This window comes from Carettochelys insculpta, chromosome 4 (genome assembly GCF_033958435.1).
Source record: "Carettochelys insculpta isolate YL-2023 chromosome 4, ASM3395843v1, whole genome shotgun sequence".
NCBI classification, from domain to species: domain Eukaryota; kingdom Metazoa; phylum Chordata; order Testudines; family Carettochelyidae; genus Carettochelys; species Carettochelys insculpta.
Genome location: NC_134140.1, coordinates 48537267 through 48562072, shown reverse-complemented (window position 1 = coordinate 48562072; position 24806 = coordinate 48537267). Strand labels below are relative to the sequence as shown.

General features: G+C 44.1%; 1 protein-coding gene across 8 annotated transcripts in view; it reads left to right on the top strand.

The window, feature by feature from the left end:
- The window catches only part of FRYL (FRY like transcription coactivator), a 352830-nt gene that overhangs the window by 314848 nt on the left and 13176 nt on the right, over positions 1-24806 (top strand). For all 8 annotated transcript variants that reach the window (XM_074992742.1, XM_074992743.1, XM_074992741.1 and 5 more), the window contains 4 exons: positions 1510-1763; positions 16283-16490; positions 19556-19705; positions 21023-21121. In XM_074992742.1, the coding sequence (XP_074848843.1) occupies positions 1510-1763; positions 16283-16490; positions 19556-19705; positions 21023-21121 (711 nt within the window). The remainder of the gene's footprint in view (positions 1-1509; positions 1764-16282; positions 16491-19555; positions 19706-21022; positions 21122-24806) is intronic.

The window sequence follows — 24806 nt, the reverse complement described above, 5'->3', positions numbered from 1 at the left end:
AAATCACTGCCTTTAAAAAAAAAAAAAAAAAAAAGGTGATTTTATTAACAATATAAAAGATTTAGATGATAAAACATACTTGGTTGCTAGGTGTTACAGAGTAACTTAAAAGTTGGCTAAACCACATAGAATTACTTCCCTGGGATTCAGTTTTAAAGCTACTGTGTACAGAGGAATACATCAGCCAGCCTGAGAAGTCGCACACTAAAACCAAAATAAAAAATAACCTGATCACGTCTGACTAAACGTTTCCTTTTTACTTACATATCTGTATGCCCAGATCTCCTTATGGACTGCGTATTTGCTGAATTCCTTAAGCCTGCTCAGGCTTATGCATATCTGTGTTTCTCACCTCCTGCTACACAAAAGAGAGACTCCTCAGCAGGCAACTGCTTCAGTTAAAAAAAAATTCCCCTCTCTCATCTCATTCTCTCACCTGGCTGCTTGGCAACAGAGAACCCACTCTTGTTTTAACCCTCTACAGGCATTCATTCATGACAATAATGAAAAGAAACATTAAGACTGATGGAAGCCATAACGGAGAGAGAGTGTCCGCATCTGTGCACATGCGTATGCACACATGCATGCAGTAGGAAACTGTCTGAAATGGTTTGAGAGGAATCCTGTGTCCCCCAGTGTAGGAGACATAACATCAACAGGAGAGTGCTTGTTTTAACTTCTATAAGAAACCTTCTGTGAACAGCAGTTATAAGGAAGTTCATTTTATTGTCAAAATAAAATCTAACAGTCGTGTTTGGGTTCATTCACAAATTAGCTAGCTCCAAAACCCATCATCTGTTTAATATAGTAATGTTAATGTTGTTGTGCTTCACAATGGACAAATAGTCCAGGAAGTTCTAACAATGTATATCAGAATGATTTACTCATGGTTGTCAGGGATGTAATATATTGTTTTAATTGGTCATGATTAAAAGCAGTTTCTTGAGATATGCAAAATCTGTTTCCCAGGAAGGTTACTTCCATTCTGCAAGTTATTTATAATATGGGACCTATTGGAAGGGGGGAAGAAGGGAAGGAGAAAAAGCTTCTTTTTAGTAGTTCCAGAAGTAAGTGTTTGAGTCCATAGGTGATCATGAGCCAATAATTTTTGATCTTTTCAATTAAAAGTTGAGCTTTGGAGGCTTTGATCAATATTAAAGAATTTGCACACATTTTCATGAGGCCTTTTTTGTAGCATCACTAGTTAACATTGCTGGAAAAATGACATTTGCATGACAAATTGCATTTCAGAAAGAAAAATTGAAGAGTAATCTAACCAGAAGTTGAAAATATTAAAAAAGAATATTCTTTATCACTGAGGCATAACTAAAGGTGGTATAATTCAGGCAATATGTGAAAAATCCAAATACTTGAATATTTAAAATAAAACTGGGTGATGTGTGTGTATATATACTGTTTTTTTCAAATACAGACTCCTTCACCTTAAGAGAAGTTGATTATATATTGGTTCCTTCTGTAACAGCACTGAAATATATACTTGCTTTGCAGGATGACAGTTCAGCTGTCAAGGAGGAACAGGTCAGCCTTGCTAGTGAAGACACTGGATCATATGCATTACAAGAACAACAAGAACTTCTTGTCTGTCAGGAACCAATAGAGTTGGAAGAAACTCCTGAAATGCCAGAACTGCCAGCTCCTGAGAGCTATTCTGAATCTATATGTGAAGAAGATGTCACCCTTGCTTTGAAAGAGCTAGATGAGAGGTGTGAAGAAGAAGAAGCTGACTTCTCTGGATTGTCCAGGTAAGAGTATACTTGATTTTTTAGGTGCTGTTCTGCCTTCCACATTAATCAAGTAAAACAGGTTAAATTTCTCAAACTTACTATTGGAAATCTTCTAAGAGTACACACTGCCAGCACATCAAATAAATGTTTGGTTCATCTTTTGAGTCACTCCCAATGTAAATCCCACTTCTGGGTGTCCCTGAAGCACTTTCCGTAGAAGCATCTGGCAAATGCTGTACATGCTCCGTGTATGTTCTCCATGGATATAAAAGGCAGTGGTTACCCTAAATACTATTCCTTTCCTTTGAGCCATGTTAAGCAGTGAGTCTGAACAAAATTGTGTCGTTTCTGTAGTTTTTGTAACTTAGTAGGGTAGACGTTTATAATTAATTTTTTATAGTTAGTTATAGTTGTTACTTTCATTTAAACATTGGCAGGAGTGAGGGGACAGAGAAAGCAGAGTGGATCAAGGGTTAGTTATGTCATAACATAGATCATCCAGTTTCAAGTCACATCCCTCCTATGCAGGTGGGAAGGGGCAGTCTTTTTTTCTTTCTTATGGAAAAATCCATGAGCATTAGACTGGGCTCAGAGCAGGTCCATCAACACCTTAGCATTCAGTATTGTGTACTGCAGTGCACCTTTGTTAGTACCATTGTCACAAATACAGCAGGTTGTGGGGCTTTAGGTCCTGGGCAAATCAAAGAAAGCATTTAGCAGGTCAAATGACCTAACCTCCAGTGTCACCACAGGTGCTTTGGCTCTCAGGGCAACATGGACCAGTGGCCAGAATCATCAGCTGCCCTTTAGTACATTGATGAGGTCACGGGGGTTAGTCCCACTGTGCAGTTTGCTCCTAGTGGTATCAGCTGCCCTGCTGGTGGGGCAGCTGGGAAGCAGGTACTGGACCCATCCTGCTCCATTGGGTCCCAACTGAGGGTCCTGTGGAACCAGTGTTTCCACAATCAGTCTAGCTCACTTGATAGCTCAGTCCAGATCCATGGAATGCTTCTTACTATTCCATGCAACGGTAGTAATGTCATGGCCTCCACTGTCTCTCCTCTGTTGGTGGTATTCAGTGGGATGTGGGGGTGGATTATCATTAGAGTTTCAGCCATGCTGGCTTTTGAGTCCTGGAGATTAAGTAGTCTCTCTGCCCTGATGCTTCATAAAGCAAACAATGACCTGCTGTAGCACAAGACTATACATGGCAAAACTGCCTGGTTTTTATAGCTCAATCATATCCAAATGTAACATTTTCAAAAGGGCAGATAATCAAATTTTTTTTCCCCAGAAAACTCAAGGAATAAGTAAGTCGCTTTCTGTTTGTTTTTCTTACACAAAATATCAGCATGCTCTGTGTTGGATGTTATGTCTCTTTCAATGAGTCAGATGTTGCTATCAGAAAAGTACTTCTCCATTTTTACCATTAGAACTGAGATAGTAAGCAAATATGATCCCATTGTAATTGCATCCACTCTTAAAACCTGTTTTGTACTGGAACTGGTCCAAGTCTCTGCAGATTCTTCAGTGTAGAGGTACACAGCAACTGCATCCTCCACACGAGTTTCACTTCCAAACATTTTCTCATCTCTGAGATTCTTTTATGTCCTCACCAAAACTCAGCTTAACTCTAGCACCAGACTCGCTGATCCTGGAAGTTTTCCCAAAGTTTGGTAGTAACCACATCCCGTTGCTAAAAAACAAAAAAGTGATCCCACCTGTATATGAAGCGATTTTTAGATTCAACAAAGGGTCTTTAGACTATGTACCATGATTGATGCTACTTCAAGCATGCTGTGATTGTAAATATCATGTATTATTCAAAGATTTTGAGTATTTTAATATTCATTTGGCTTCATCTTCACTGGGTGTTGCTATTGCTAAGGTGAAATCAGAACAGTCAAGGAAATCATCAGCCAAAAGACAGACAACCCAAAAGACTTGATTTCTGTTTAAAAGATAACCTAATTATCAGGCTTCGCTATCGAGATATTATCACTGATGCAATGCCAGTTTTTAAGAACATGTTACCTTCAGAATTTAGAGACAAGTTTAAATAAATCTCTGAAGAAGGCCAACTAATTGTTAAATTATCCCTTCACATTGTATTAGATGCTTCTGAAACTGGTGCTAGATGCATCCCAGATGGATTGTGGAACATAGATCACATTCACCTCTTGGAGTTTGGTCTCATTTACAAATGAATTTGCAATGTATGTAAACAGCCTGAAATTCAGAGCTGCGAGACTAACTTGCAAAATATTTCTCCCTAGCTGCGTCTACACGTGCACGCTACTTCGAAGTAGCGGCAGTAACTTCGAAATAGCGCCCGTCACGTCTACACGTGTTGGGCGCTATTTCGAAGTTGAAATCGACGTTAGGCGGCGAGACGTCGAAGTCGCTAACCCCATGAGGGGATGGGAATAGCGCCCTACTTCGACGTTCAACATCGAAGTAGGGACGTGTAGACAATCCGCGTCCCGCAACATCGAAATAGCGGGGTCCTCCATGGCGGCCATCAGCTGGGGGGTTGAGAGATACTCTCTCTCCAGCCCTTGCGGGGCTCTGTGGTCACCGTGGGCAGCAGCCCTTAGCCCAGGGCTTCTGGCTGCTGCTGCTGCAGCTGGGGGTCCGTGCTGCATATACAGGGTCTGCAACTAGTTGTTGGCTCTGTGTATCTTGCACTGTTTAATGAAAGTGTGTCTGGGAGGGGCCCTTTAAGGGAGCGACTTGCTGTTGAGTCCGCCCCGTGACCCTGTCTGCAGCTGTGCCTGGCTCCCTTATTTCGATGTGTGCTACTTTGGCGTGTAGACGTTCCCTCGCTGCGCCTATTTCGATGTTGGGCTGAGCAACGTCGAAGTTGAACATCGACGTTGCTGGCCCTGGAGGACGTGTAGACGTTATTCATCGAAATAGCCTATTTCGATGTCGCAACATCGAAATAAGCTATTTCGATGTTGGCTGCACGTGTAGACGTAGCCCCTGTGATGGAGGACTCCAAGATATCATGGACAATTTCACAGCAACCTCTTCTGTAAATAGGCATGAAAGTCAGACTTTGTTCTCAAAAAGCCATAAGACTTTGGGTGTGGTTTATTCAGAATTGTATCAGTCTGACAGCTCTTTTCTCCTGAGACTTTCTAAATAGGAAAGTGACCTCATTCCATGAATAGGAATTTAAAAATGGTTCAGTAGATTAACTTTTCCAAGTTTGAAGGTTTTCCCAAATAGGATTATTCACTTTAGCTCAGAAGAGCAAGCATCCAGTATTTTGTCACGAAGACTCTGGAAGTGAGTATCAGATGGTATAACAACTACTTATACTGTTAGGAAGAAGAGTCTTCCTTCAAAAATTTGGATGTACTCTGCCAGAGCACAAGCCATGTGGACAGAATACCTAAATCAAGTAGTAGTAGGCATCATTCAGTCTGCATAGAATATGGATTGCGCCCTTTATAGTTTCAATTGAGGACTTCATTTACAGCGTCTACTGTGACTATGAAGAGCCACACGAGAGTGACAGTCCTTGCTGCATCTCTTACAGATGTGGTGGGTGTCTGGCAAGTCCTTAGTGTGCTTTCTGTGTGCTTGCTTCTCCTCTGCTAGCTCTCTGATCCTCATCTCGCCCTTCTGAAGGCCCTTGTGTAACCCATGCCTCCATCTGCTGCAGTAGTCTGCTAGTTCTTCCCAGTTGTCCAGCTCAATGTCTACCTTTCTGAGGTCTCTCTTGCAGACATCTTTGTAGCGCAACTGGGGCGTCCGGGAGGTCTTTTGCCAGAGAATAGCTCGCCATACAGGATGTCTTTTGGAATCCTTCCATCATTCATCCTGTGGACGTGGCCAAGCCAGTGGAGCCGACGCTGCCTGAGAAGGGTGTACATGGTTGGGATTCCAGCTTGCTCGAGGACGGCGGTGTTGGTCACTCTGTCCTTCCATGATATTCCAAGGATGCACCTGAGGCAGCACAAGTGGAAGACGTTCAGCCTCTTTTCCTGGCGGGCATACAGGGTCCAAGTCTCACTGCCATAAAGGAGGGTGCTGAGGATGCAGGCTCTGTAGACTTGCATTTTGGTGTGAGTGTACAGCTTGTTGTTATTCCACACTCTCTTATCAGTATCCAAAATCTGCAGAGCAGCTACCTGGCCTTCATTTCATATGTTCATGAAACATTATTTCTTATTGATTGATTCAAGATTTGATGTCCATTTTGGAAGAACAGTTTTGCAATTTCTTTTCAAATAACTCATATCCCTCATCTCCTTTAATGGTGACTTCTGGCTGAGCACTGTAAGTGGGAGCTACAAGTGCACTAGGTCAGAGAAGAAAGAAAAGTTACAGTATTTAAATTACAGTAGCTGTGGTCCTTTGAGATGTTCTGCTTGTGAGAATCCTGCGCAACAAAGGAACTAAGTTGCAGCATGGTCTCTATATTTAACCCCTTCAAAGTAGAGGGGAAGAAGACACACACTATGTGGACCCAGGTTGAACACTACTTACAGGTTGAACTTATCTAGTCTGGCACCCTCAGGACCTGAACAGTGCCGGATGAGAGAGTTTGCTGGACTATGGGAGGTCAGTATTGTGCAGCAGCATTACCAACGTCCACTGCTTACTGGGCTCTTAGAAGACATTTAGGGGTAAATTACAGCTAAATAACAGCTCCGAACACAGATAGAACTAGTGGCTGTAAACAAGCTTTGTGGGACCACAAGAAACTTGGCCACACCCATGGTAAGTGGACGTCCAGCTAACTAAAATTATGCTGGATTATGGATGTTGCTGGATGAGTGAGTTCTGGATTAGAGAGGTTCAACCTGTAGTGAAAATGCTCCAAACCCCTGTGCTGAGTATACAAACATCTGAAAGTGCAAAATAACTTGACCTTACTGCGAGGTGAGTACCAGTTGTTTTTCTCTGTTCAGTAAATAGAACTGTTGGGTCAGTTTTGTGCCTAGTTCTATCCACTTTGCATTTCTGAACCAATGCATAGCCCGCATTAAAAGCTGCCTTAGAGGAGTAGTGTCACTCCGGAATTTTCAGTTGTCTCGAAACCATCATCATAAGGGGAGGGGGAAAGGTTGGGAACTGCAAGAGGATGGAAGGTAAGTTTTAGCAATTCCAAGTGCAAGGAGGCAAATACTGAGAGTTTGAAGATGAATAAATCATAATGGGAGAGGAACAGGAGCAGCTGAACATTGTAGATTTTATATTGGTGTGATGGAGTGGGGGGAGTGCATGTGTGAGTCAGGCTGGATGTGAGAGGCAAGCAGATCAGCTCCCAGTGGCTAAGGATGACCCTGGGGCTACAACTAGCAGGTAACACCTCTGCCCTGAACAAAGAGGAGGGAGGAGCCAAGCTGGGTTTTTGAATCGGGGGTGGCAGTTAGAGGCTAGGGGAAGAGGAGCTGGAAGGCAGCCAGACTGAGGAGGGGGAAAGCTACACCCCAGAGGGGCACCCCTCGGGGTCTTCTCCCCAGGACAGGTTGGAAGGACTGTCTCTGACTGCTGTACTGTCGCTTCTGTGAGAAACTGGGCATCTGTTGCCTAATAAACCTCCTGTTGTACCTGCTGAGTGAGACTCACTCCTGCCAGCGGACGGGGTGCAGTGCAGAGGGACCCCTGAACCCCATCACAATTGGGTCCCTGCAATGTGCCTTGCAAAAATAAAAGGCTAATGCCAGTTGGCAACAGTTTGATTTCCCATGTATAGATCAGAATTCACCTATTCTTGCAGTGTGTTTACATTAAAAGAAAAATTGGTTCTAGCCATTAATGTGATGAAGACAAACTTGTAGAGTTAGTCCTGTGACTAAGCATCATCATCATTATCAAGAACTGCCATGGGCTCAGCACCCATTGGTGTCCAATGCCTCTCTCACTATTTCCTTCCATCTTTCCTTGTCCAGTGAGGAGTGGCTTAGTTTCTGTAGAGTAGCTCTGCACCAATCTACTATATCATCTACCCATTCTTTGTGGGGTCTGCCTCTCCTATTCAAACCATCCATTATGCCGAATACCAGAGTCTTGATTTTTCATTTATCATTCATTCTGCAGATAGGCCCAAATAGCTTTAACTTCCGTTGTATAACCTTCTGCAGTAGCTTCTCTTTCGGCTGAATCTTCCTATACAATTCCTGGTCCGTGTCTTTCTGTATCCGTCCTATTCTCAGGATCTTTCTATAACGATTCCTCTCAAATGCCAATATCCTTCTCTTTGATTCTTTCGTTATCACCCATGCTTCACATCCGTACAACATGCTGCTAAATACACGTTTTCACGATGTTCAGCTGTGTTCCTCAACTAAACTCTTTGCTTTTCCAGTTCTTATCTGTTACCTTCAAACTTGCTCTTGCTTTCCATATTCTAGTCACAATTTCCTCCTTACAGTCTAGATCATAATTTATATCGCTCCTCAGATACGTGAACTTCTCTAGTTCGAGCCCATCTACAGTGATCTTCCTTCCTATTTCCTTATCTCCAAACACCATTGTTTTTGTTTTATTGATGTTCATAATCAGTCCGTACCGCTTCCCTTCCTTGTTTAGCACTTGCACCATTCTCGCCAGCTTCTATTCATCTTCTTCAATGATGACTGTATCATCAGCAAACTTCAAGTTGTTGATTCTCATCCTCTGCACCAGTGTCCCTTCTACCTCTTCCTTGATCTTGTGCATCATTCCCTGGAGGTGTCTCATGAAGATTCTCGGCGATATCAGGTCTCCTTGTTTTGTACCTCTACTCATTCTAAACCAACTTCCCAACTCCCTGCATGATCTTACCGCTGCCTCCACATTGTCATTGATATCTTTCAACAACCATGTCAGTCTGCTATCTTCTCCATACAACTCCCAACACCTCTCAAGTCACTTTCTAATATATACTGTCAAATGCTCTTTGCAAATCAACAAAGCAAATGTAGATGTTCTGCCTCGAGTGTCCCTGTGGGTGCTCCACGATAGGTGTCGGGCTCACCCCGGTGCCGCAGATCAGATCTTTCCAGCAATTTCTGCCGGACCGCGCATGCGCCGGCGTGCGCCGCTCCCCTGTGCGCTCCTGGCCACGTGTGCGATCCGGTCCCCGCCAGTTCCTTCTTGACTGCCATTGGCTGCAGACGGAATCTGCTCAGGCTGCGGCCAGAGTCAGCGTATTTAGAGTTTTTCAGAGTTTGAGTTTTCTTTCAGAGTTCTTAGTTAAATTGTTTGTTTCTTTATTGCAAAAAAAAAATATATATACATATATTATAAGTAGAAAGTCTTAGTAACGAGAGGAGGAGCGGAGGCACCCCGGGGACGTGAAGGCCAGTAGGCCTCCTGCTGCGGCAGGCTGGAGTCCGTGAGAGGGGAACAGGCACAGAGAAGGTGCTAGGTACCCTATTAACAGCTCAAAGACTCACCGCAATGTCCTCTTCAGGATTCAAGAAGGGTGAGTCATGCTGCGAAGCTATGCCGGCCTCTGATGGGCACAGTCAATGTATCAGATGCCTGGGGGAATCACACATCACCCGGAAATACTCCTTCTGTGCAAAGCTCACGGCCAGAGCCAGAAAGGATAGAGAAATGCAGCTGAAAATGCTGCTGTTTGATAAGGCCCTCCAGCCAGACATGCCGAAGAGGTCTCAACCAGAGGGACCCACAGGGCTCCATAAAAGGAAGGCGGTGTCCCTCACCCCCTCGGTGCAGAAATGGAGGAAGCTCTCTCCAGCCCGATCCCTGCCGGCGGTCACAGCGAGCGGGACAGGCGTAGCTCACAGCCCCCAGCAGCAGTCACAAGTGAGCGGCAGTGCAGCAGCGCACGTGGCAGAGGCTGAGCCTCCGATTACTAAACAGCCGGCCTGCGCATTCAGAGCGGCGGGCAGGCAAGCGCCGGAACCGGCGGCACTGCCGCAAGCGGCACCGACCCCCGCGGCACCAACGGTGCATGGCCAACAGGCACGTAGCCTCCAGGCACCGGAGGAGACCACCCGCGCGGCACCGCAGATGAGCATGCCGAGCGCGGCGCCGACAGTGGGGCCGAGATCCCCGGCATGGGGAGGGGCGGAGCCAGCCCCACAGGGGAGGGGAAAGGCAGCAGCGAAAACCCGGCACCGCCAGCCCTTCTCCGGACAGGGCTTCAGGGCTGCTCTCAACAAGTCCTCCCCTTATGCTGCGTACACCAACCAGGAGACATGGGTCTCCCCCAGCCTACCCAGAGCCTCCTTCCCTGTTCCTCCAACCAGCCTCACCATGGCTCGGGCCACCCTCGCCTCTTCTGGGATTTGACCCTCTGGAGTACTACTACAAACCAGTTTCACCATTGTCTCAATCATCCAGACGATCTCTCTCCCCCAGACATCGGGGATATGCACCTCGAGAGTGGTCCAGGTCTCCATCCCAGGAACCGTGCCCGTGCTGACACGGTCGTCCTTATCACGCTGGGCAAAGACACCACAGGCATACACCCAGGGGCAGGTCCCCCTCGACCGCCCAGTACCCCCGCAGGCACTCACGGACGGGGACGGAAACACAGCTGTCTCAAGGGGAGCTGATTTTGGAACCCTGAGATTTTCCCTTGCAAGCTTCTAGTGAGAGGGTGTACCACCGGCAGCAGGACCCTGAGAGTTCAAGGGAGGTCTACCTAGTGGTTCCTCCTTGTCCTTCCCCAACGAGGCTATGGCCCCCGGGGATGTTGCCCACCCGGATGACCTCAAACAGTTCCAGGAGCTGTTTAAAAGGGTGGCTTTCACGCAAGGCATCCAAACAGCAGAGGTGCAGGAGAAGCACCACAAGCTCCTTAAAAACCTGAGGCCTCCGGCCTCATCCAAAATCGCTATCCCGCTCGACGAAGCAATCATGGAGTCTGCTACTACCATAAGGCAGACCCCGGCTTCCGCTCCACCTATAAACAAGAGGGCGGGTAAGAAATACCTCATCCCAGCGAAGGGCATGGAGTTTCTGTTTAGCCACCCACAACCAAATTCTCTGGTGGTAGAATCGTCTCAGCAGAGATCGAAGACTTCCCAGTACAAAGCGGGGAGAACGGATAGAGATGCCAAGAACCTAGAGCTATTTGGCAGAAAGGTATACTCCTCCTCCACCCTGCTGCTGAGAATGGCTAATCATGCAGCGCATCTAGCAAACCACAATTTCGACAATTACTCCAGGCTTACTTCTCTCATGGATTCGCTTCCAGAAGATAAGAAGCCGGTGCTGAAGGCCATCGTGCAAGAGGGTATGCAGCTTCAAGGACGGGAGTCCAGATCGCCCTGGACGTAGCGGACACGGCGGCATGCTCAACGGCTACGGCAGTGGTCATCCGCAGGGAATCCTGGCTTCAGACATCGGGTATCCCGAGGGATTTGCAGGCAAAAATTGTCAATCTCCCCTTCGACACGCAGAAGTTGTCTGCAGAGTCAACTGATTTGGTCCTTCATTCCAGTAAAGACTCAAGAGCCACACTCAGAACACTGGGTATTTATACCCCTCCATGCAGAAGGAAAAAGTATTACCCTCAACAATGGCGATACCCATACCAACCTCAGCGTGCTCAGTACCAACGGGGCTACGACCAAGGGCGGCATCAACAGCAACAACAGTATAGAACTCCCAGGCGACGTTCCCAACAAGGCCGTGCATCCTTGGGCCATGCCCAAAGGCAACAAGTTTGACGGACAGGTCGAGGGCTGCACTATTACTACCATCGCGCAATGTCATCCACAATTAATGTTCCATCATCGCCTCCGACCGTTCCACTCACAATGGCAAAAGATCACCACAGACAAGTGGGTACTAGAGATCATAGCCACGGGTTACGTGATCCCCTTTCAGTCGCTCCCACCGCCGAGACCTCCGCCCAGGCCTCATCTCAGGGATGCCTCCCACGAGGCAAAACTCAAGCACGAGGTGGACCACCTGATGCTTCTAGGGGCGGTCGAAAGAGTGCTGGAGCAACTTCAAGGGAAAGGGTTTTATTCACGATACTTCCTCACAGAGAAGAAAACAGGAGGCTGGAGGCCCATCTTAGATCTTCGAGGCCTCAACCGGTACTTGCGCAAACAACGCTTTCGGATGATCACAGTCGCCTCTATACTCACGGCACTGGATGATGGAGATTGGTTTGCAGCCCTCGACTTACAAGATGCGTATTTTCATATAACGATCCACCCGGCTCACAGACGTTTTCTCCGGTTTATGGTCGGCAAAGAACATTTCCAATACAAGGTTCTGCCGTTCAGCCTCTCCTCGGCCCCCAGAGTTTTTAGCAAGACCCTGGCAGTGGTGTCAGCCTACCTGCACAGACGGGGGATATTTATATTCCCATATCTGGACGACTGCCTACTGAAAGGGGCCTCGAAGGCGGAGGTACTACGCATGATACGCGTAACAGCAAACACGTTTTCTTCGCTGGGCCTGGTCATCAACCTTGCGAAGTCAAAGATCGACCCCACACAGGACATAGAGTTCATAGGGGCACGCATAAATTCTATCACAGCAAGGGTTTATCTGCCCGACGCTCGCTTTCGCGCCATCGGTTCCCTGGTACAAGTCATTATATACAGCCCCACGGAGCCGGTTTTAACGTGCTTGCAGCTGCTTGGCCACATGGCAGCGGCAACGTTCGTGGTACAGAACGCCAAATTGCATATGCGCAACCTACATTGGCTGGCAAGCGTTTACAAGCCGGCATCCCATACCGTCCACAGGGTGGTGTCGCCCACAACAGAGGTGCGCAGATCCCTGCAATGGTGGGTAAACCCCAAGAACATGCTAACAGGGGTACCCTTTCACCAACCACAAATCTCTATTTTTCTCACCACCGATGCGTCCCACATAGGGTGGGGAGCACATATTGGCAAAAAGGTGACGCAAGGACTGTGGTCCCCTACGGAACAGTCACTGCTTATAAATATTCTGGAGCTCAGAGCGGTGTTCAACGCCTGCAAACACTTTCAAGACCACATACAAGGCAAGGTAGTCGGGATCAATACAGACAGTATCTCCACCATGTTTTATATAAACTGACAAGGCGGAGCTCGATCCCGTGCCTTATGTGCGGAAGCAGTCCGGCTGTGGAACTGGTGCATCGCCAACAATATAACGTTGAAAGCCTCGTACTTACCAGGCGCTCCCAATGTGAAGGCAGACCAGCTGAGCAGGCACTTCGTACTCACACACGAGTGGCAGATCCGCTCCGATCTGCTACGACTGATTTTTCAGGCATGGGGGTTTCCCCAGATACACCTGTTTGCCACTCAGCACAACAAGAAGTGCCCCCAATACTGCTCCAGGGCAGGACTGGGGCGAGGGTGCCTGGGGGACACGTTGGCGATTTCATGGAAGGGCCCACTACTTTACGCGTTCCCCCGCCCACGGTGCTCATCCACAAGGTCCTGCAGAAAGCCAGGAGGGAGAGAGCCCGCATGATCCTAGTGGTCCCCACGTGGGATCAACAGCAATGGTTCCCCTTGCTTCTCTGAATGTCGGATCGTCCACCGCTTCCCCTTCCAGTAGCGCCGGACCTGCTCACGCAGTCCCAGGGGTCCATAGTGCATCCACACCCCCGAGGCCTGTGCCTACAAGCATGGTTAATCCATGGCTCAGCTCCCTAGAAAGTACATGTACGGAGGGAGTACAACAAGTCCTGGAAAGTAGCCGAAGGATCTCCACCAGGAAGACCTACAAACAGAAATGGACTCGATTCACTGCATGGTGTTCCACCAAGCAGTTAGCTCCCCTTGAAGTGCCTATACCTGTCATACTAGAATACTTACTGGACCTCAAGAGAGGCGGGCTCTCCCTCTCATTGTTGACGGTCCATCTCGCCGCTATATCGGCTTTTCGGCATGAAGAGGAAAGGCCCACGGTGTTTGCCCATCCTATTGTTACCAGGTTCCTGAAGGGGCTGGTAAACCTGTACCCCCCTCGGAAACCGCTTCCACCATCGTGGAGCTTGGACCTGGTGCTCAGCGCGCTAACGGGACCACCCTTTGTACCCTTAGCCACGGTTTCCCTCCGTCTACTTACGATAAAGACAACCTTCCTTCTTGCAATCACGTCAGCTTGCAGGGTGAGTGAGCTCGCAGCGGTTATGGCAACGCCTCCCTGCACGGTATTCTCAAAAGAGGCGGTAACCTTACGGCTGCACCCAGCCTTTGTTCCGAAAGTTTCTTCAGAGTTCCATCTTAACGAACCTATAGTTTTACCCTCGTTTTACCCAAAGCCTCATAGCTCCAACAAGGAGGCACGCCTGCACCTCCTGGATGTGAGGAGGGCATTGGCCTTCTACATAGACAGAACTAAGTCCTTCCGGAAAACGGACAGACTCTTAGTCTCTCTCGCTCCCAGATCAAAAGGAGAGGGTCTCTCTTCACAGAGAATCTCGAAGCAGATTGTGTCCTGCATAAAGATGTGCTACGAACTTTGAAAGACTCCTTTACTGGCCCCGCCTAGGGCTCATTCCACCTGGGCGGTGGCGGCATCAACAGTCTTTTTCAAGGGCATCGCGCTAAAAGACATTTGCAGAGCGGTGACCTGGTCATCCTATGACACCTTCGCCAAGCATTATGCCCTACACCAGGTATTCCAAGAGGATACCCGCCTCTCGACAGCGGTCCTTTCGGGGGCAAGCTGCACATAACCCGATTACCCACCTCCTTTCTTGGGTTACTGCTGGGTAGTCACCTATCATGGAGCACCCACGGGGACACTCGAGGAAGAAAGAGAAGTTACTCACCGTAGTAACGATGGTTCTTCGAGATGTGTCCCCGTGGGTGCTCCACCACCCGCCCGTCCTCCCCGCTTCGGATCTCTGTGTGGTGTTTTTCAGGAGCATCCGAGGCGGTTGGTCAAGGAACTGGCGGGGACCGGATCGCGCACGTGGCTGGGAGTGCGCAGGGGAGCGGTGTGCGCCAGCGCATGCGCGGTCTGGCAGAAACTGCTGGAAAGATCCGATCTGCGGTGCTGGAGCGAGCCCGACACCTATCGTGGAGCACCCACGGGGACACATCTCAAAGAACTATCGTTACTACGGTGAGTAACTTCTCTTTCTTGTTCTTTCGTTGAGCTTTCTCTATCAATCTTAATGCCAATATCTACTGTATGGTACTTTTTATCTTTCCTGAATCCCACTTGCTCGTCCACTAGATGTTCATTTCTCTGTGATCTCCATCTCTCTATCAGTATCATCATCAGCACCTTGCCTGTATGACTTGTTAGGGCAATCATTCAGTAGTTCTTGCACTCCAGTGCACTTCCTTTCTTCTGTATTGTCACTAGCACGGATCTTGTCCATTCCTTAGACACCTTCCCTTCTTTCCATGCTATATTACATAGTGGGTGTATTTCCTGAATCATACTTCTCCGCATTTGATCATCTCTCCCATGATCTTATTCTAGCAATTGTTGCAAATTTCTAGCTATGGAAGAAACTGCCTGCCTTTGCCTGCTTACAAATGTGTGGTTTACTTGTAGTTTTTTGTGGGCATTGCACTACGGAACTGAACACATGGGAGTATTACAAAACCAACTTAGTTCCCAGTGTTCTGTTGTAATTTATTGCTGTGATGAGTAGTCTAAGCAAGATTGTTTTTCAAAAGATTTTCTTTGGTTGAAGACTGAGAAAATAAGCTGGGGAAATTTGGCCTGCCAAAGCAGGGTTTACCTGCTATGATATGCTACTAAACTCATTAGCATCAAGAAGAATGTAGATTTGCTAGCATTTTATTATGTTAAATGGACAAGTTTTATTTAAAATGTGCCCCTCTGAAAGTTAGGCAGGTACTATGGGGAAGAACATCAAGTGTTATGACTTTTTTTTAAATAAACATCTCTAATTGTAAATAAAATAGGAAGCTTGTTGTGTAATAACAAAACATCAAAAATTGTGTAAAAATACAATTCCTTCAAATACAGATTTTTAAAATGTAGCGACTTTGATTAATGTGTGTCATAAGTAACAGCATCGTCAGAGCATTGATACATGATGAAAAGCCCATCTGTAGGACATTCTTTGAATAAAAGCTTGTAATATTATCCATAAAAGTGGACCTGTTCCAATCTATTTCCATCCATATATAGCTGTTAGGTAGGATCGTTTTAAAATTTGGTGTACTGCAGCAAGCTTTTGAGTTGCTCCCTAGACAAGCTAGAGCTTTGTTACATTGCCGATGATCAGATAGCCAAGGAGTGGAATATTCATTAAATTATTTTGGGGAAGAAAATCTCTCTTAAAGGTTCTATAGATAAAAATGTTAAACAGTGTAAGATGTTTGCTCTGTTTGGTTTATGAGTCTTACTGGTTAGTTGGGGCTGTAAGTACCAACATTTATATTATAGCAGCTAAAGTCTATTGTTTTAATGGTCTCATGCTTTATTGTTTATAGTTTCACTGCAGAATTAATTTTGTTCAAAACAGAATTCTCTCTAGATTATTAGTTTTAGCTATTCATTTAGACTGCATGATCTAAGTAAAATTTTCTAAATATATTAATAAAAATATTTTTTTTCTTTTACCCCTAGTATTTACTGACAAGCTTAACATCACTTTACTTTCCTTTTAGCCAAGATGAGGAAGAACAGGATGGTTTTCCAGAAATACAGACTTCACCACCACCTTCACCATTTCTTTCTGCCATATTGGCAGCCTTTCAGCCAGTAGCATATGATGATGAAGAGGAGGCCTGGCGCTGCCACGTCAATCAAATGCTGTCAGACACTGATGGATCTTGTGCAGTCTATACTTTTCATGTGTTCTCTAGGTTATTTCAGGTCAGTGACTTGTTTCTGATCCTTTCCAAAACAGTTTCTTTTTCTGTTTAGTTTTCCAAGGCCTGTCACTACCATAAACAATAGCATACAGAACAAACATATTAAAATAATTTTGTTATGATCATAAAGTATTTTTTCCACAGGTCCCTGCCTCATTTAATGCAGAGGATGGATATATTGCTCAGGAAATGAGGCATCTGTTCCGTATTTCTTTTAATCCTCCTCACTGTGTCACCGAGCATTGCACACCTTGTTTTTTTTACTGATCGTCCAACACTTTGCTGATTGCAAAATTATTGATTTATTCATGAGCTCTCTTGTACCACTCATCACCATAGTATGCCAGCCTCACAAATACTAATGAGTTTATCTTCACAACACCCCCTGAGGTAAGGAGGAGTTTCACAGAAAGGGAGTACATACACTAAGAGATTAACAGAAATTTTTGAAAAATTTGGTCTTAATTTAGGTTACCTCAATTATTAGGAACGTAGGTAGGGGCTGATTTTTTTTCAGAGCACTTAATGTTTTAAAGCACTTGATATGTTCTAATTACTGCAGAGTAGACTTTAATAAATCAATCCTTCCAATGTCCTGTGACGAAATGGGTCAGTACTGTTACCCCAGTGAAATGACACAGAAAGGCAAAGTGTCTTGATAAAGACTACCCAGTGAGTGAGTGACAGAGTCTGTATTAGAATTCAAGATCTCGTGACCCCAGCCCTATACTTATTCCTGCAAACTACATTGCTGTACTCGCAGAGGCTTGAACATTTTCATAACCCAGTTAATTCAGTTGTAGTTAGAACTGTTCAGCTTCTCTGAAAATTAGACTGCAGCTGTCTGAAGTTAGGTGCCCAAAAGAAATGAAACAAATAATTAGTAGCCCCTTGTGAAAATGCTGATTTGGGTGAATTGTCCAGCATCACACAGGAAGTCTATGACAGAGGTAATGATACATGGTGCTTTTTTGGTGCCAGTATTGCCCGTACTGAGTACTGGCACTTCAGCAGCCCCAGCCATGGGATTGGCTGGGGGAGGGACGTGGGGAGCCAGCTGAGTGAGTACCAGCTCCTCTTTTTTTTTTTTTTTTTTTTTGTACACTGATGATATAACACAGTCCTACTGGATGTCATTCAGCTACATTGACCAGGAAACCATCATTTCTCTTGCTGCAGTCCCTTGCCTCATTCACTATTTCCCTTCCAAATTTTGCAGTAAATGAAGAAGGGGTGATTTGCACAACAGTCTCATTCAATACACAGTCCTCATTCATTCCCTTACCACCATCCATCTTATGCACTGAATGAGGTGGGGGTGTAATGGATTTTGTAATTAAAGACTGTGTCAAAATCAGTACCCCCATTCATTCTGGTTCTCTGCTGAATTGTTTTATCACATGCTATGGAACTTCAGGTTTTGGCTGCAGAATCAGCTGTTTTGCTTTAGCCAGGTATTTGCCCCACTGCTCCACCATGGCCTGGCTTCAGCTTCCTCTCTGCTTCTTTCACCACAAGGGGGAGTATATTACTTAAGCAGCACTTTCTCTTTCCATGTTGCTCATAAAAGGGGGAGCTTGAAAGCAGACCAAGTGTTCTTGGCTCATGTGGACTAACCTTGATTAGCTGTGATGATGTGTGCCCTGGGGGGAATGTAGCAGACAGACCATGGTCATGTCTATATGCTGCAGGTGATAGGCAAATTTCCATCTCTTCCAGGCTCTGATATGTGCAGGGCAAGATTAAAGCAATTGGGGGCTATAGGCTTACCATAAAAGGGCAAGAGGCCTCTTGTGAGCACACCCCAATCCTTCACCACGCCTCATTTGGAGGAGAAATGACAGAGAAAAGCTGACTGCTCTGTTCAGTGATCTTGAGCAACTAGTCACATTTGAAGTAACTGTAATCCATTACTGAGAAACTCCTTAAAATTTAGAGAATTCAGCAATATATTATGAAAAAACAACAAATTGAACTAATTAGCATTGCTATGGAATTGACTGTTTCCTTCTGCTGAACTAAACAATACCTGCCATAGAATCTGGCCATTATGATTTGGCTAACAAGGGACCATGACCATAGTGCATCAGTGCAACTAGCAGAATGAAGGTGGAACAGACAAATTAATCCTGGCATTGCTGAGCATCTGAGTGCTTGACTTTGCAACCTTAGTAACATGATTTGAATGTACATCTTTTGTATGTAATTTTTCAGATTTTTATAACAAGAATTTATAGGAACATATGGGATCAGAACCATAGTCTGATAAATGTATTTAGTTTACAAAATAAACATCATTCAAAAAGTTTTCTAGAAGTATTTTCTAAGTCAGCAACAAATATATGATGGTGTTTGTAAGCATAAACTTTTAATGTGCACTTGTTGAGAATGATCTGCATAAATGACTTTATTTTTAATTTACGGTCCTGAAAAATGTGTTACAAACTGGGAAGTCTAATCACCCCCCTGAAATCTGGCACCCATCTAGAAGCTCACACACAACTCTAGCTGCCAGTCTGGCAGGAATGTGGGCGTTGGGGGGAATGAGACTTCCTCTTTTCCTGCAGGGACCTGTACTGGGGGAGGTCATTCGTATCTCCAGGATTTCCACCAGCTTCAGGAAACTTTGCAGCTCTAACTGTCCACTCCTACCCCTCCCTTCACAAATGGAAGAGACCGCTGCCAGAACAAGACATATGGCAACCCCACCGTCCAGTACTCTACCACCCTCACTTCTGTGCTGCTGCTGCTGAAAGTGGCACTGCCCCAGAAGAGCTAACAATCTACACTGTGGCTTGTCTCTACTCTTAAGAAAAGGAAAAAAAAACAGAGAGACATTCATCCCTGACTTAAAACAATATATAGTGCCATAGTTTTGGGAACTATTCGCCTTCTTATGTTTTACTGCTTTTATCCATCAAATAGTCTGTTTTGTGTGTCACATTATTTTATATAGAAATTCATTGTTATAACAGAAAAACGTTTCCCTTTTTCTGGGGTGAAAAAGAAAAAGTAGGTTATTGCAAAGTAAATATTTCTTTCTATTTGTTGTTGTTGTTGTTATAGACCATTCAGAAAAAGTTTGGGACTATAACAAATGCTGCCGTCAGTTTTCTTGGTGAGGGTCTACAGCGTATTGGAACGAAATTTAAAAGTTCGCTGGAGGTGATGATGATGTGTTCGGAATGCCCAACAGTCTTTATTGATGCTGAAACGGTAAAAAATCTCATGTGCAGTCAGCAATATAGCGTTAGATTAAAATGCCTGTATTTAGTAGTCTTCCTGCAGGGGTATAGAATGTTTTCTGTTTCAACCTTTGCAATATAATATTGAGGGAACTTATTCCAAAAAAGAGCCAACTGATAATACTGCCTTTGAAAATTTTTCCTATTGTCACTAATAGATAATAATTGTATTTAAAAGATTAATCTGTATAAATGAAAAAGGGTATTAAAACAGTTGCTTATAGCTATGAGTTCAGTTGCAAAATATAGCCCTCTCTAATTATACAAAAATGATTAATATAATTATTATCCCAAAAACGTTTTATCTGATAAGGACAAACAAGAAATTGACTTAGATAGCAGACATGAATTAATTTCACTCCTCCCCCCCCTTTTTTTGAAAATTTTTCATACATTACAAGGTTCCATGTTTTGGTCAAACTGAATGGAGCATCCGGGGTGGGCAGGGGTTTTCAGTATCCTTTTATTTATAAATGGTCAGATTCTGACATCCTTGTTGACTTTGTGCCATAGGGCTTGTCTACATAGGGAAATCCAAATCATTATTATTTCCAGCAGAACAGTAACCAACAGCATCCTGAGTTCTGTTTCTTTATTGACTTAGGGCTGAATTGTGACCTATTCTGCACACTGGCACAAGTAAATAGAAAGTGCACAAGAAGCCCACTTACTCCTTTGCGCTATTGTGGTACATGCAGGATGGAAGCAGAGCCACTACTTGCCTCTTGCGCAGGTGGGCAGGAAAGGAAGGAGAGTTGCCAGACAACCATTTCATTTTCCCATATCATCATGCCTAGCAGCATAGTTACCTCAGTGTTCCAGATAGCTTATGCTGCAACAGCTGTAAAGCTGGCATAGTTTACTCTTTTCCTTGCACTGGAAAAGACATTCTGATTCATTGTGTCAGTTTTCCTCCTGATCTACTCTGGAACAACACAACACATTGTCTTTTATGTAGGTGAGATTTCAAACTGACGATTCAGCTCTTAGGTGGCAATATACCAGTGGTTGAATCACAAGCACTGTTTCCTGCAACACTTAAATGTTTCTTTAAGGTCTCCCATGCAAGGCAAGGTCTCCCAACTAGGCACAGTCCTGTATACCTTCAAGATCTTGGGGTGGTATGGCTGAAAATGCTTGCTTAAACCTTAAAAACAGGTTTTACATGTGATGTGCACAACAGCTAGTTGTATGTGCTATCCCAAATGTGATCGAACAATTTGAGTGTTTAATTAGTTTGTAGAAAAACAGTTTGTAGAAAAGTTAGTTTGTATTTTTTGTGTTCTAGCTGATGTCCTGTGGCTTACTAGAAATGTTGAAGTTCAGTGTTCTAGAGCTCCAAGAACATCTCGATACATACAATGCCAAAAGAGAGGCAGCAGAGCAGGTGAGCCTGTATTATTCTGTAGACTGATTCTTGTTCCAAACTATTTTAAAAGAATACTAGAATTTCAAGAGGTTATCAAGAAGATTTTAAAAAGTTACTTTGTTGTCTTTCCTCTCAAATAAAATAGGGTTAAAATTAAAAAAAATAGCTATGGCATACTGGTGGAATAGCTTGCTTCCTTTCATTACTAGCATTCTCTGTTCTATTGTCTATAGTTTCACAAAAAAACAAGCAGTCCTGATTAATCTGATGAAGTAGGTCTTTCCCATGAAAGCTCGTTACCTTATAAATAAAACTATTAGTCTTTTAAGGTGTTACAGGAATGCTTGTTTTTGTGAAGCTACAGACTAATGTCTACCCCTCTGAGACTGTGTATAGTTTGAAAGAGTTATTTGAGCTATGTATAGATTATGCTTGTTGCATCTACTGTGTACTATTACTTTTTACTGTATGAGTAATTGTTAAATGTTCAAAAGGTAGAAAGAATTTGTCACTGCTGAACTCAATGGTAGGTTTGTTATTCCCATATATACGTACTGTGGGGATAGAGAAGGTCTGTGGTGCTAAGATTTATTAAGCTGACGTTTCGACAATATGATTAAATAGCTTAGACCCTGAAAGCATATGTTAATGCCTAGCTTCTTTGCAAAGGGCAATAGGTTTAAAAATTGAACTTTCAGCAAAGCATGTGTGCTTTCTTTTGTGAAACAATGTTATGAAACTTACTTTTGAAGGATACTGACTTCAGAAAGTCCAAACAAATTCCTTTCACAAATTGAAAGAAAATATGGAACCAGATTCACCTCTGCAAATGTAGAAAATGATGTCTTGTACACACCTATGTTGGAGTAGTTGTTTAGAAAAGAGATCAGTCTCTGGGAAGGCTAATGGTGGTAATTAGGGCTGCCATTGGAGAGAATGTTTTGAAAACATTGCCAGTAATCTATTGCAGTCTATCAGAAGAAGCTACTTAGGGGACGTGCTGAATCAGTTTCATGTGGGCTTATCTTATGGGCTTGCACCCATTGGCATATCCAAAGGTGTGTGCCTGGGCTCTGAATTTTGTCTTTCTAGTTCTTTTGAAAACATGAACAGTGTCTTGATGTTTGCATTATAGATTGGTAAACATTCATCTTGCATAACTTAGATGATGTAATGAACATAAACAGTCACACTTGCATTCAAAAGGTTCAGCCATGCTGCCATATTTTTGTTAGAAGGAATCTTAAGAGGCATCCAGTTTCCTGGGTAAAGTATCCCAGCACTTAATGAGGCGCCATCAGTTTGAGCTTCTTTGAGACACTTTTTTGAAAACACCTGTTTTTATTAGAGACTTTAAATTGTGTTTTTTACATTTTACTTAAAAGGTCCTGTGGTAAGGTGGCCTCATTCCTGGGCTTTGGGCCTCTATTCAGTTCACTGGCCCCATGGCAAGGACATCATTGCCCTCCTTGGGACGGGGGGGAACTTTGGCCCCACCCACTCGTTCCAGGTTCCAACCCAGGGACCCCGTGTGGCTGCTACTGATGAGGAAGGGCTCCCATCGCCCTGGACAATGCAGCTCTTCTCCCTGGGCCGCTTCCCCAGACGATCCCGCCCCTGCCACCGTACCTCTTCCAGGTAGCAGCAGCAGCAATAAGTTCCCCCTCCTGGATCAGCTCCCCCCGGGCGATTGGTTCTTTTCGGCCTCACGTCAGATCTCAGGGGCAGTTAGACAGGGGCCCCAGCCCCTCGCTGCTGAAAACTCCTGCCCTCCACTGCTGTTCCTAGAAAAACTCCTCTTGCTTCTCTCCTGTGCTCTTCTCAATCACTCCCCCCTCCCACTGGGCAAGGGTTTTTAAAGGCAGTCTTAAGTGGGATCAGCTGGCTCCAATTGATTTAGGGCAGCCTCCTCCCCAGCTGCTCCCACTCTGTTTGCCAGATGAACACAGCCCTGATTTTCCCTCTTGTACACACTCCCCTGGTCTTGCCCTGTCACAGTCCTTTCAGCTTTTTAATATGAACTTTTCTTGACCTGTCTTTGTTTAATAAGGGTCTCTTATGGGATATGTAGAGGAAACGGTGACTGTATTCAGAGAACATTATCTAACTTTGTGTCAATGGGTTTGTATCAGATCCAAAGTTCTGTCATATACACAAAGTAAACTGTAAAAAAGAGTCATTTTTTTCACCTAGTCTCCTCCAGGTAAAGCAACATTAGAAGTCATGCTATAATAGATGCTAAATATTTGACATTGCCTCTTTTAAATATACACTTTAGGAGAGAAATTTTAATTAGGTTTATTGGAAAGGCTACTGTATTCTCAACCACACTTTTCTAGTTTGAGATGAGACTAAATCCAAAGATAAATGAAATACATTCTTATCTTAGTCTTTTCAGTCATGATAGCAGCCAATATCAAGAGAATTGACACTTGCTGTTTAGTAGATGACTCAAGTAAAAAAGGTTGCCTTGTTTGTTAGTATTACTTTGTTACCCTTTCTGTTATTACACATTACTTCCCATTCTTTAATATCCTGAAAAATCCTAAACAGTTAACTGGATTATAAGCACAAGTAAAAGTGTTCTGCACTATCTATATTTCTGATTAAGTTTAAATCTCATCTAATCTTCAAGGATGTTCTCATTACTACCGTAGCAGAGTGCCACACAATCCATAATAAATATATATATATAACATTCCTGTGAAATAAGGAAATACTATTTTCCCCACTTTACAGGTGTGGCCCTGAAATACAGAGGATACACATACACTTGAGTTTGGTAGACAAAACCGGGGTTTTGTCAAAAAAAAAAACAAACAAAACCTCGCAGAGCATCTACACACCAAATGCATTAAAAAAAGCCATGTAGATGCTCCAGGGGGTCCTTTTGTCAACAGAGCAGATCAAAAGATCAATCCGCTCTTACGTGTAGACACTCTGTCAAAACTTCTGTCAACAGAACATTCTTCTGACATTAACTTCTGTTGACAGATGCTTCTGATTGTAAAGGTACCCAGAGAGATCACATGACTTACCCAAGATCATCCTTGAGTTTGAGGCAGAGTAGGGACTTGAGCCAATGTATATGTTTATACCATAAAAAGTGCCTATACAAATTAGTACTGGAAGATTCTTGCCTTATGGATTATTTCCCAGTGAGTCAATTGCCAATATACACATACAAAAGTGTGATTTGTTTTCTAATTGTTGAAGAAGAAACAGTCAATCTTAATCACCTTTCTAACCATAAATGCATGCTAAATTTTCAGATGTATTTTTGTAAGTTTATTCTAGTCATAAAGATTAATGCAGAATCACTGTTGTCTGAATTTTGTTTATATAAAGGAATCTGGTTTAGAGAAGTTAATGGTGGCCTCTGTCAATATATCACAGTGGAGCACACATTTTCTGTAGTGATGCTCTCAAAAGACTGCCCAACAACTATTCCTGTGTTCAGCCTGTTTCCTACAGATATATTTGTGAGTGATTAGGGCAGGGCAAAGGATGCACTGGGTCAAAGAAATTCTGAAATAACTGAGAGCCTAAGGCAGATTGGGAAACTTTTTTTTTCAATTTGCATCAAGAAAGAAAAAGATGGTAAAACTCTTATTTTTAATCAGTATAAAATAATTTAACTTAGAAATAGCATCTAATTTTCTCCAGTTTGTTCTTGTGCTATGGTATTATAACATGTCCTTTT